The sequence below is a fragment of the Corythoichthys intestinalis genome, chromosome 18 (assembly GCF_030265065.1).
Source record: "Corythoichthys intestinalis isolate RoL2023-P3 chromosome 18, ASM3026506v1, whole genome shotgun sequence".
Classification (NCBI taxonomy): domain Eukaryota; kingdom Metazoa; phylum Chordata; class Actinopteri; order Syngnathiformes; family Syngnathidae; genus Corythoichthys; species Corythoichthys intestinalis.
This window is the reverse complement of record NC_080412.1, coordinates 30,105,804-30,119,173: the sequence shown is the minus strand read 5'-3', so window position 1 is coordinate 30,119,173 and position 13,370 is coordinate 30,105,804. Positions and strand designations below refer to the sequence as shown.

The window sequence follows — 13,370 nt, the reverse complement described above, 5'->3', positions numbered from 1 at the left end:
GCTCTGAGACCCCCGATTTGGCCAACTTTCAAAATTGCCTGATATGCATGTGTGATACATCATTGGAAAGCTTAAAATCTCCATTTTCTGGGGGAAGAAAAATTTGGAACAGAAAGGTTTTTTTTTTTTTTTTTTTTTAATGTTTTTAAACAGCAAAACCCTATCTAGAGGTGAGAGCACGCGTGAGCAGAATTAAAGACGCCAAGACTTATAGACTTATATTATCACGTACTTACCTTATTTCGATCCAAAAACACCATGTATGATGTATCATTGAGTGTCAAGACACAGCTGTGAATGGCCACACTGGATTTTTGGGGGATTTTATAAGTGAAACATGGCAATAAAACAAGGGTCGCGATGCAGAAATCGCAGACATCAAGGAGTGATTGAGATTTTGTTTTTCATATATTGACCCTTTTAATTTTTTTTTCATTGTTTCTTTGTTTGGATTGAGTATTTATCATCTAAAATATTGGGGAAAATGCGACAGTAACGAAAAAAATATAATTAAGCGATAGTTATGAGGTAGATATTTGTGACTTTTTTTTTTACAGACGCCAATTTTTTCATTGTGACGTAATTAGTTTAAAAGTTTAAAATATGTGAGTGAATTATTTTTTTAAACTTTTTTTTTTTAACTAAATATTAGACATCAATTAATGATTCTAAGCTAAAAATGACAGACATTTTTTTATGGCTAGATTAAAACAAAAGCGGTTGCGCGACGTCTGTAAACAGGGGTTTCCAGCGTAAAACGGACAAATTAAAAATAGTTCGGGGGTTTATTGCGCCATCAATCTGCTATGGCAGCATATAGACCTATTGTTCTATCAAACACAACAGTTGTTTTGGCTTTAAATACAGCAGTTTCTTTTAAAGAGGAGTGCAAGAGCAGAAACTGCTTTTTCAGTCTTGTCTGTCAGGTGACTTGAATTTCCGCCCTGAGACCCCCAATTTGGTCAAACTCAAAATTGTCGTATATGCATGTGTGATAAGTAATTGGAAAACTTAAAATCTCAATGTTCTGGGGGAAGAAAAATTTTGAACAGGAGGGTTTTTTTTTTTTTTTTTAAAAGCAAAACCCATTCTGGAGGTGAGAGCACGAGAGAGCAGAATTACAGACACCATGACTTTAATGAGATAATACCACGTACTTACCTTGTTTCGATCCAAAAACTCCATGTAGCATGTATCAACTGAGTGTCAAGACACAGCTGTGAATGGCCATAGCTGGATTTTTGGGGGATTTTATGGGTAATATAACACGGGTCGCGATGCAGAAATCGCAGACATCAAGGATTCGTCGAGATGTTCTTTTTCATATATTTACCCTTATAAACTTTTTTTTTTTTTTTTCAATTTTTCTTTGTTTGGATCTATTATTTATCATCTAACATATCGAAGAAAATGCGACAGTAACAAAAAAAAAATACAAGTAAGCAATAGTTATGAGGTAGATATCTGTGACTTTTTTACAGACATTTTTTCCATTGTGACATAATTTGTTTAAAAGTTTAAAATATGCGAGTGAATAATTTTTTTGTCTTTTTTTTTTTACAAAATTTGAGACATCAATTAATGATTCTAAGCGGAAAAACCACAGACATTTTGAACAATAAATATAATTAATTACCTTCGTTTTATGGCTGGGTTGAAACAAAAGCGGTTGTGCGACGCCTGTAAACGGGGGTTTTCAGGGTAAAACGGACAAATAAAAAATAGTTCAGGGGCTTAATGTGCCATGAATCTGCTATGAAAAAGCAGTTTCTCCTCTTGCATTCCTCTTTAAAAGAAACTGCTGTATTCTAAGCCAAAACAACTGTTGTGTTTGATAGAACAATATGTCTATATGCTGCCATAGCAGATTCATGTCGCATTAAGCCCCCGAACTATTTTTAATTTGTCTGTTTTACGCTGGAAGCGCCCGTTTACAGACGTCGCGCAACCACTTTTGTTCAACCCAGCCATAAAAAGAAGGTAAGTAATTATATTTATCATTCAAAATGTCTGTCATTTTTAGGCTAGAATCATTAATTGATGTCTAATATTTCATTTATAAAAACAAAAACAACTTAAAAAAATTATTCACTCGCATATTTTAAATTTTTAAACAAATGACGTCACAATGGAAAAAAATGGTGTCTGTAAGAAAGTCACGGATATCTACCTCATAACAATCGCTTAATGGTTAATTTTTTTGTTACTGTCGCATTTTCTCCGATATGTTAGATGATAAATAATCGATCCAAACAAAGAAAAATTGAGAAAAAAAAAAAAAAACGTTTAAAAGGGTAAATATATGAAAAAGAAAATCTCGACCAGTCCTTGATGTCTGCGATTTTTGCATCACGACCCTTGTTATATGACCATGTTTCACCCATAAAATCCCCCAAAAATCCAGCTGTGGCCATTCACAGCTGTGTCTTGACACTTGTTGATACATGCTACATGGAGTTTTTGGATCGAAACAAGGTAAGTACGCGATAATATCTCGTTAAAGTCATGGCGTCTGTAATTCTGTTCCCGCGTGCTCTCACCTCCAGATAGGGCTTTGCTGTTTAATTTTTTTTTTTTTTAAATGCCCTCCTGTTCAAAAATTTTCTTTCCCCAGAGAATTGAGTTTTTAAGCTTTCCAATGATGTATTACACATGCGTATAGGACAATTTTGGGAAATTTGGCCAAATTGGGGATCTCAGTGCGGAACTTCAACTCACCTGAGTGTTTTCCGCCATATATATAAGGGTTAATTTACTTTTCAAGCAGCAGGATTGAAATTCTTACAGAAATATGCATATTTTTCTCCAGATCGAGTCACCGGAAGTCCAGTCTGGGCCGCCCAGACCAGCGCGACCTTAGCGAGAACCTTGCCGCCACGCAGGGTCTGGCCAACATGATCACAGAAGCCCAGAGACTTTTTGAGGTATGAGATATGACCCCCTTCGTGCCACACAAACGCCAACACAGACTTCCCAAATCACTTATTTCCCATGAAATAGATTCCAGAGTTTTGGCCCGCTCTGAGCCCGAGTTTTGCGAATCCGGTCGGGGAAGAACCTGAAGACGAGCTCGGGAAACTACGGCAAAGGACGGAGCTTCTCCTTCACGAAGCTCGACACAAGAGTCCAGCCTGGGAGCGCCGACCCGCGCCGGAAAACATCTCGCTGGCCGTAAACAAGGTGATGATTTTTCTGAATTATTGTGAAAAGTATCGACAGAATCAGTTTCGTACACAGGCGTTACGTGTTTGAAAAATAATTTTGACCCATGATAAAAATATCTTTTCTTGTTCATTTTATTCATTTTTTTGTTTGATTTATTGCTTTTCAACTTTTATAGACAATATTTTACCGGAAAACTCTTCATTTTAAGATCGTATACAGTGGGGCAAATAAGTATTTAGTCAACCACCAATTGTGCAAGTTCTCCTACTTGAAAAGATTAGAGAGGCCTGTTTTTGTCAACATGGATAAACCTCAACCATGAGAGACAGACTTTGGGAAAAAAAACAGAAAATCACATGGTTTGATTTTTAAAGAATTTATTTCCAAATTAGAGTGGAAAATAAGTGTTTGGTCACCTACAAACAAGCAAGATTTCTGGCTTTCAAAGAGGTCTAACTTCTTCTAACGAGGTCTAACGAGGCTCCACTCATTACCTGTATAAATGGCACCTGTTTTAACTCATTGTCGGTATAAAAGACACCTGTCCACAACCTCAGTCAGTCACACTCCAAACTCCACTATGGCCAAGACCAAAGAGCTGTCGAAGGACACCAGAGAGAAAATAGTAGACCTGCACCAGGCTGGGAAGACTGAATCTGCAATAGGTCAAACGCTTGGTGTAAAGAAATCAACTGTTGGAGCAATTATTAGAAAATGGAAGACATACAAGACCACTGATAATCTCCCTCGATCTCGGGCTCCATGCAAGATCTCACACCATGGCGTCAAAATGATAACAAGAACGGTGAGCAAAAATCCCAGAACCACACAAGGGGACCTAGTGAATGACCTACAGAGAGCAGGGACCACAGTAACAAAGGCTACTATCAGTAACACAATGCGCCGCCAGGGACTCAAATCCTGCACTGCCAGACGTGTCCCCCTGCTGAAGCCAGTACACGTCCAGGCCCGTCTGCGGTTCGCTAGAGAGCATTTGGATGATCCAGAAGAGGACTGGGAGAATGTGTTATGGTCAGATGAAACCAAAATAGAACTTTTTGGTAGAAATACAGGTTCTCATGTTTGGAGGAGAAAGAATACTGAATTGCATCCGAAGAACACCATACCCACTGTGAAGCATGGGGGTGGAAACATCATGCTTTGGGGCTGTTTTTCTGCAAAGGGACCAGGACGACTGATCTGTGTAAAGAAAAGAATGAATGGGGCCATGTATCGAGAGATTTTGAGTGAAAATCTCCTTCTATCAGCAAGGGCATTAAAGATGAGACATGGCTAGGTCTTTCAGCATGACAATGATCACAAACACACAGCCAGGGCAACAAAGCAGTGGCTTCGTAAGAAGCATTTCAAGGTCCTGGAGTGGCCTAGCCAGTCTCCAGATCTCAGCCCCATAGAAAATCTGTGGAGGGAGTTGAAAGTCCGTGTTGCCCAATGACAGCCCCAAAACATCATAGCTTTAGAGGAGATTTGCATGGAGGAATGGGCCAAAATACCAGCAACAGTGTTTGAAAAGCTTGTGAAGAGTTACAGAAAACGTTTGGCCTCCGTTATTGCCAACAAAGGGTTGCAACTCATTTCACATGCCTTAATCCAGCTGCTCCCTGTTTAGACCAACATTAGCTCAGCTTTTGTTTGAGCTATTGTATTTTTTTAATGCAATCGTTAGTTTAGTTAGTTTAGTTTATAGGTATATTTATCCGTTTTTTTTTGTGTGGGAACATTTGTTTGAACCATTTATTAAGAGCATTGTAAAAAAAAAAAAAAAATTTTTTTAAAGCATTTTATAGCATTTAAGCTAGCGGTTTTTGGTATGCAAGTTAGCCAATTGTTCTTTTGTTGTACTTATATCTTCATTTATTTATGTTTTATACCGTTTGAGGGTCAGCTCAGGTATTTTATTTTTTTATGTTCCTTATCCGATCACTCGATTATTCGAACTAACTAGTTTAGCGATTTATCCACTACTAAAATAATCGATAGCTGCAGCCCTTGATATGACTAAGACTAATAAGTATTATCGTCCAAAACACTAAGAGGAAAATTAAAAGGGCTGCCAAAAACTAGCCTGGTACACCAGACTCAACGCTGTTCCAGCTATTGAGTCTGGCCACCCTTCCCACGGAAACAATTTCCAGGGCGGAGCAAGCCACAGCATACAGACAGCGGAGTGGACCAATCAGCGACGGGCAGACGTGACGTTAGTAAAATGGCGACTTCAGGATGACGGACTTGCGCGCGGAAGTAAACATATGAAGAGAGCGGAGTTTATTCGACATGGCTAGCGCGAGACAGATTGTTGTCAGTGACTCGTGTCGATGTGTTTTTGGTCATTTAAAACTGATTTTACCGTGGATTGGAACATATTCTCGGCTCTGCCGTTCACCGTCTGTGTTGCTGAAGGGACGACTTTCGACGCGCAAGAGTGACGTTGCTCGTGAAGAACACGTCACGCAAATAAACGAATCTGATTTGTCGATTGATTTTGTATCTGCTCGAAAAGGCCGTCAATGGGATGGGTCCCAGACTATTTCTCTCTGTTTGAAAAATACAGGGAGAATAGTCTGGCAGAGCCAGGCTAGCCAAAAACAACCCTGATCGGTATCAATGCAACCCTGGATGGCACTACTGTGTAATTGAAGCTTATCAAATCACTTAACTGTCTTGCGATTACAGTTGTTTTTTTGTACATCATTTGAAGTAATTGTTGACGTTTCTTTTTGTTGTTTTGATTCCGCAGACGTATGACGACTGCCCGCTTTGGACCTGGCGCGGCTCGGTGGAGGTGGACGCCCCGCAAGAAGTTTTACTCCAGCGTCTCCTCGGGGAGCCCCAGTTGTGGGACGCTAGGGCGCGGGACGCCACAGTAATCCAAACCCTCACCGAACATGTCCACGTCTACCGTTACCACCTCCAGGGCCACGACGACGGTCTGACATCTTGCCTGCAACGTGAACACCTGCTGCTTAGGTAAAAGATCAAATAAATAAATAATAACAGCAACAAATCAAGAACTGACAGACTGATTTAAAGTCTGAGGGAGTTTTTTTTATATTTTCCGCATGAATGAGGGTGATGAATATTTAATCCCAGCCTGGAGTCAGATGAGATTTGACAGCGTGTGTGTGTTTGCCTTTGTCATCAGCGCCGGTTTCTTGTCAGAGCACAAGTGAACTCTGCCTTACCTCAAAGTCAGGCTTTTTTTTAACATTTAAACAGCGGAATTCCACTGAAATTAGCAGAAAGGGAGGGAAAAAACATCCACCTGCGTTTACAGTACAAGGACTTCATTCCTATTCTATTTCTTGGAAATGTTCTTACAGGATGTGGCAGGCGGACCCGTCCAGCGGCCCGCTTTATGTGTCATCTATGTCAACGCAGCACCCGGAGGTGCCACCAGAGGGAATCAGAGTGCACACGCACTCCTGCCTCTACCTGCTAGAGCCCACAGCGCCAAGCAAGACCCGCCTCACGCACTTGTGTCGAACTGACACCAGGTACATTCCTGCAGTTACAATTACAACACAAATGTTCGATATTGCAGGTCTTAATGCACAAATCTGATTCTGGTCTTTTTGCATACCAGACTACCATTTTCAGTCGTGGCCTGAAAAGTGTCACGCATTCGTAGAAGACTAATAATAAGTTTCCTGATCAAAACATGGGCGGCGCCATCTTTGACATTTTTTTTCCTACGAATTTCCGGTTTAGACAGAACAACATGAACTGCGGTTGAAGTAAGCGGCGTGTGGACAAAGTTCAAAGTGCAGAATCAAACTAGAGTAACCCACGAAATCTTCAAAAATGGATTAAGCATGACGTAGATGAGGCCCAAGGACTTTCTGTGCTGGTCATGAATTCCTGGAAGCGCCTATATATAAGGTTGGAAGTGGAATTTTGTCATTGACCAGCTACAAAGCGCCAATGTGGATCTACCCCGCCATACACCTTAAATCGAAATCAGCAGCAGACAATAGGTTAAGGATAATGAATAATTTCAATAATTTTTAAACCTAAAGGATCTACCTAAAAGATCTACCTGAAACAAAAAACAAAAAATGAACCATCAAGTTGCTACCAAAATCTTCCACCATAATAGTGTCTCAGTTCACTCTATGGCTGCCATTGACGGTGCTCGACACCCAATCCATTTAGACTGGGAACGTTCGTTCATTCAAAGCCAGAACATTCACAGTCATTCGGTCCGATTTTCGGGGCATTTACAGGTCACTTACTGTTCATTTTAGGCATAAGCGGATTTTAAGGGGGGGGTGCATGGCCCCCCCTTAAAATCCGCTTGTGCCTAAAATGAACAGAGCAATAAAACTGCAACAAAAATGAATGAAATGAACATAAAAACATTTATCTAAATGGGTCGAAATTATTTTTCGAGCGCCTTAGACAGTCATTTGCTTTGCATATAATTTAACATATACAGTGAGGCAAATAAGTATTTAGTCAACCACTAATTGTGCAAGTTCTCCCACTTGAAACTTTTAGAGAGGCCTGTAATTGTCAACATGGTGAAACCTTAACCATGAGAGAATGTGGAGAAGAAAAAAAAAAGACAATCACATTGTTTGATTTGTAAATAATTTATTTGCAAATCATGTAGGAAAATAAGTATTTGGTCATTACCAAAAGTTCATTTCAATACTTTGTTATGCACCCTTCGTTGGCAATAACGGAGGCCAAACGTTTTCTGTAACTCTTCACAAGCTTTTCACACACTCTTGCTGGTATTTTGGCTCATTCTTCCATGCAGATCTCCTCTAGAGCAGTGATGTTTGGGGGCTGTCGTTGGGCAACACGGACTTTCAACTCCCTCAGCAGATTTTCTATGCGGTTGAAACCTGGAGACTGGCTAAGCCACTCCAGGACCTTGAAATGCTTCTTACAAAGCCACTCCTTTGTTGCCCTGGCTGTGTATTTGGGATCATTGTCATGATGAAAGACCCAGCCACGTCTTATCTTCAATGCCCTTGCTGATGGAAGGAGATTTTCACTCAAAATCTCTCGATACATGGCCCCATTCATTCTTTCCTTTACACAGATCAGTCGTCCTGGTCCCTTTGCAGAAAAACAGCCCCAAATCATGATGTTTCCACCCCCTTGCTTCACAGTGGGTATGGTGTTCTTCAGTATTCTTTCTCCTGCAAACACGAGAACCTGTGTTTCTACCAAAAAGTTCTATTTTGGTTTCATCTTACCATAACACATTCTCCCAGCCCTCTTCTGGATCATCCAAATGCTCTCTAGCGAACCACAAACTGGCCTGGAGGTGTACTTTCTTCAGCAGGGGGACACATCTGGCAGTGCAGGATTTGAGTCCCTCACGGCGCATTGTGTTACTGATAGTAGTCTTTGTTACTTTGGTCCCAGCTCTCTGTAGGTCATTCACTAGGTCCCCCCGTGTGGTTCTGGGATTTTTGCTCACCGTTCTTGTTATCAATTTGACGCCACTGGGTGAGATCCTGCATGGAGCCCCAGATTGGGGGAGATTATTAGTGGTCTTGTATGTCTTTCATTTTCTAATAATTGCTCCCACCGTTGATTTCTTTACACCAAGCGTTTTACCTATTGCAGATAGTCTTCCCAGCCTGGTGCAGGTCTACAATTTTGTCTCTGGTGTCGTTCAACAGCTCTTTGGTCTTAGCCATAGTGGAGTTTGGAGTGTGACTGACTGACATTGTGGACAGGTGTCTTTTATACCGATAATGAGTTAAAACAGGTGCCATTAATACAGGTGGAGCCTTGTTAGACCTCGTTAGAAGACGTTAGACCTCTTTGACAGCCAGAAATCTTGCTTGTTTGTCGGTGACCAAATACTTATTTTCCACTGTAATTTGGAAATAAGCTCTTTAAAAATCAAACAATGTGATTTTCTGTTTTTTTTTTCCACATTCTGTCTCTCATGGTTGAGGTTTACCCATGTTGACAATTACAGGCCTCTCTAATCTTTTCAAGTAGGAGAACTTGCACAATTGGTGGTTGACTAAATACTTATTTGCCCCACTGTAACTGAAAATCAACAGGTAAATGAATGTTCATTGGCTGCCACCCTTCCAGTTCAAATGGATTGGACGTCTACTAGTGATAAACACACAGCCGAAGGATGAAAATAGTGTTTTTCTGTTTATTAGTTGCATGTAGAATATCCTAGAATGATTTCCTGACTAATGTATCGATAACTGTTGTATCGCCATATCGTCAGATTAATAATTCTCGCCAGCTTTGTATCGTATCGTGAGGTACCAAGAGGTTCCCATTCCTAGTAGACAGGGATATTGGTGTGTTATTGGGCACAGGCCAAAGGTAATTCGGCCAGAATGCAGTCGTTAATAAATTATTATTTCTGTGCAGCCCGGTAGCAAATGCGCCACTTCTTAGTGACTTTTCCCATTCAGACTGTCAAGGTAAAGCTTCACTTGAGACGGAAAAAAATCAGATTTGTGCTGTATGAACCTAGGCTAAGTTTATAAATACTGACTGACTCGTTACACTTTCATGTCCTTTACTCTAGGGGGCGCTCTCTGGCATGGCACCGCAAAGTGAGTGGACATCGGATGGTCGCCAGTCTGCTAGCCATCAAAGCATCCTTTTGAAGTGAACATCACGTAATATCTTTGCCAAGCATTCAGAGGGAATTTTAATTTATTTTTTTAAGCTTCAAAAACGCAACGCTCGATCACAAGTTGCCCGACATACTTGGCCTTGGAGTTTTTCCTCCCTTGATGAGGCTCAACATCACAGGAAAAACAGTCAAGGACGTTCCAACAAAAAAGTACAGACAAATGGACGCCAGTGAATCCTCAAACAGGAAGCCGTGGATTTCTACCTCACCACGTCAAGTTGAGGAAAGACAATTAATTACAAAAGAAAATCAGTTGACGTCCAGTCCTCGTGGGAGGTGCGCCATTGCAAAATCGGTTAAATGTGCCACATTATTTAATGGAACTACAACTAAGAGATATTTATGCTTATGAGCAAATGTGGATGAGTTTTTCCGATTAAAGAATGTTTTTTCTCTGAGAATACATTTTATGTCTTATCAAAAATAAAAGGTGGGGATGGGGCACAATTCAGAGGAAACGATCTACTAGAAAGAAAAGAAAAAACTGATTAACTGAAGAAAACTAAAGGGATTATAAGGCAAAAGAGTTTTGCACTAGAAATATTGGGCAGAAATGAACAAAGATGAGGGGAGAAAAAACAACAGCTTTAAACTGCGTACGACAGGAGAAAAAAAGTCTTGAATAGCATTATTATGTGAATTAAAATCATATTTTGAGACGATTCGACTACATACAACAATTTAGCAAAGCGCAGATGACGAGAAATTAGTCTTTTAATCTGCCGGTTAGCCACGCCTACCATTATAGGGCTCTAGCGCAGGGGTCCCAGACCTTTTTTGCACCACGGACCAGTGTTATTTGGGTCTTTTTTTCACGGACCGGTGTTCTGACAAATTTTGCAACCCATCAAAAATTGCAACGATGCGGTTCTGCACATGCGCGTAACGTTAAACATAGCTGCAAAATGCACAAATGCAGCGATTCCAAAGTAAACACTACAAACTTTCTTGAAAGAAAGGAATATTACCTTACGTTTGATCATGAAAGGACTTGTAGAAAAGTTCTCCTCAGATACATCCTGCCATGTAAGCTGCACACAACAACTTCACACCGCTCTCACCATTAACGACTTCGCCTTGTCGTTCAACATTAATTAAGAAGCCCGATTAACAAGATATGATGTTGGAAAGTGTAGCAAGGTTTTTCAATGCTCTTGTAGCGATGTCAAGATATTTCAGAATGACTTTAATCCAGAACCTCGGTAGAGTTGTTGTCTCAAATGTACGTTTAATAAGGTCGCCGTCATTTGCGATCTCTACAAGTTGATCTTCCTGTTACACAGACATGCTCGAATCACTCGGTTTATTCACAAAAGGGTCACGAATCCACTCCTTCGCAGTTCGTGGGTCTTCAAGGTTGTAGGCTCGTCAGGTGTCCTTTTCGCCGTAAAAATATTTCCAAAGACGTCTGTTTTCCAGTCATCTTCGCTCGTGTGGGGGCTAATTATTTCCGGGAACAAATGTGCTGCGCCCACGGCCTAGCAATACGTTATTATCGAGGACAAGCGCACACAGATATATTATATACACAAACAAGATGTACTGCTAGCACTCCAATCAATGGATTTCTATGACGACATTCTAATCTATCCCTTAGTATTATATCTAGAGTAGACAGGGATGATGGTGTGTTCAGCAGGGGCACAGGGTTAATTCGGCCGAAATGCGGTCGTTATCAAATTATTATTTCTGTGCGGCCCGGTAGCAAATGCGCCACAGACCGGTCCCGGTCCGCGGCCCGACAGATGGGGACCCCTGCTCTAGCGTCCCCAACAGGTGGATGACGTCAGCGGAGTGTCACGATTTCATCTGATTTAGTATGCAGCCCGTTAAAGGGGAATTACCGTGTTGGCCCGAATATAAGACAGCCCTGATTATAAGACGACCCCCTCTTTTTCAAGAGTCAAGTTTGAAAAAAAGACTTTTTGAACAGATTAATTTTTATACAGAAATTACAGTACATCCGAAACAAATGATTATAACAATATATTTGAGAGAAAAAGCATGTTACTATGCCTCATTCAAATCTTAATATCTGAACATTTAAATATGTAAAGTGCAATCACATTTGTAAATGAATGGCTTCTGGTTTTTGAAATGTAAATAAACCAATCTATTGTGACAAAACAACAAAATTGCAATAACTGCATTAACCATCAAAGTGAAGTCTAACTGTAACTGTAGTCTTGAAACATATCTGAATAAGGAAAAACATTGCAATAAAATAATGCAAACTGGTTAAACTTGAGAGTAGCTGAGATCTGTCATGACAGAACATCGCTTCAATGATATCTGGCGCCATCTAGCGTCGTGAATGGGTTTAATTTCTAGACAGCGAATATAAGACGACCCCTTCTTTTTCAGTCATTTCAATGCAAAAAACACCGTCTTATATCCGGGCCAATACGGTATTCAGAATGAGGAAAACGCGACGAAGAGAGCCGCAAAATGTCATTGTTTCAGTCTCCAATATTTTTACAGGATATTCTTTTTATCCAAGTATTTTTCCCCAATGGTGATTGACAAATAACAGTCTTGTGCTAAATGGAATATGAAATAATAAAAATGCATTTACTCAGGACGACATGGCAAAATTACTCCATAATGGTCAAAACCGTCGACCTAACATTTACTCTTTCACCTCCCGAACAATCTTTTATGCCACCCAAGTCGGGCTTATGTGATTTCCCTTCCCCGGCTTCGGAGAATGTAAACCAGGGGTGCCCAATCCCGGTCCTCGAGAGCCCCTATCCAGCTTGTTTTCCATGTCTCCCTCCTCAAACACACCTGAATCAACTAATCAGGATCATTATCAGGCTGCTGCAGAGCTTGCAGATGAGCTGATCATTTGATTCAGGTGTGTTAAAAGAGGGAGACACAGAAAACAAGCTGGATAGGGGCTCTCGAGGACCGGGATTGGGCACCCCTGATGTAAAAAAGCCAAGAGGCGTGACAGCTAGCCGACATGCTAACCCGAACCGAGTGATGTTTCAAAGTCTTCGATGCGGAAAATCACACATAACTAGCCCGGATTATCTCACATGACGACTGGGTTGTCAATTGTCTTTGCCAAAAGGCGACCCGCACATCGGAGAGCAATTTACAGCTCGTTCCCCTGCTACTACGGACAGTAGAGCTCACTGGGAAAGCAGCTGGACAATGACCGCCGGACAAACCGGCCGACGTCGAAGGAGCGTGTATCTGCCGAATGGTCTACACAAATATGGCAAAATAATGTTTTACTACACGGCGAAGACGTAAACGAGAGTCATACGAGAGCGGCTGCAGTTGTTGTGCAGCTAACATGTGCAGCTAATGTGAATGAGGAGAGCTTTTTACATGCCCATCCATGATCAAACGAAAGTAGTCCTTTATTTAAAGAAAGTTTGTAGTGTTTACTTTGTAAACGCTGTATTCGCGGCTATTTTTAATACAAATTTCTGATCGGACGGGAAATTTGACAGAACACCGGGCACATGAAGAGGGCAATAAGCCGAGTATAGTGCCCTCCCGGTGGGGGGATGTGGGATAAGTCGCCGAGGAGCATGTCAGC

At 41.0% G+C, this 13,370-nt stretch overlaps 1 protein-coding gene across 1 annotated transcript in view; it reads left to right on the top strand.

Annotated features, from left to right (window-relative positions):
- The window catches only part of si:dkeyp-23e4.3 (rho GTPase-activating protein 7), a 135,515-nt gene extending 125,463 nt beyond the window's left edge, over nt 1-10,052 (top strand). Inside the window, exons 13-17 of the mRNA XM_057821018.1 lie at nt 2,810-2,924; nt 3,001-3,180; nt 5,924-6,153; nt 6,507-6,680; nt 9,707-10,052. Of these exons, the coding sequence (XP_057677001.1) occupies nt 2,810-2,924; nt 3,001-3,180; nt 5,924-6,153; nt 6,507-6,680; nt 9,707-9,788 (781 nt within the window). The 3' untranslated portion in view covers nt 9,789-10,052. The remainder of the gene's footprint in view (nt 1-2,809; nt 2,925-3,000; nt 3,181-5,923; nt 6,154-6,506; nt 6,681-9,706) is intronic.
- Nucleotides 10,053-13,370: the final 3,318 nt, after the last annotated feature.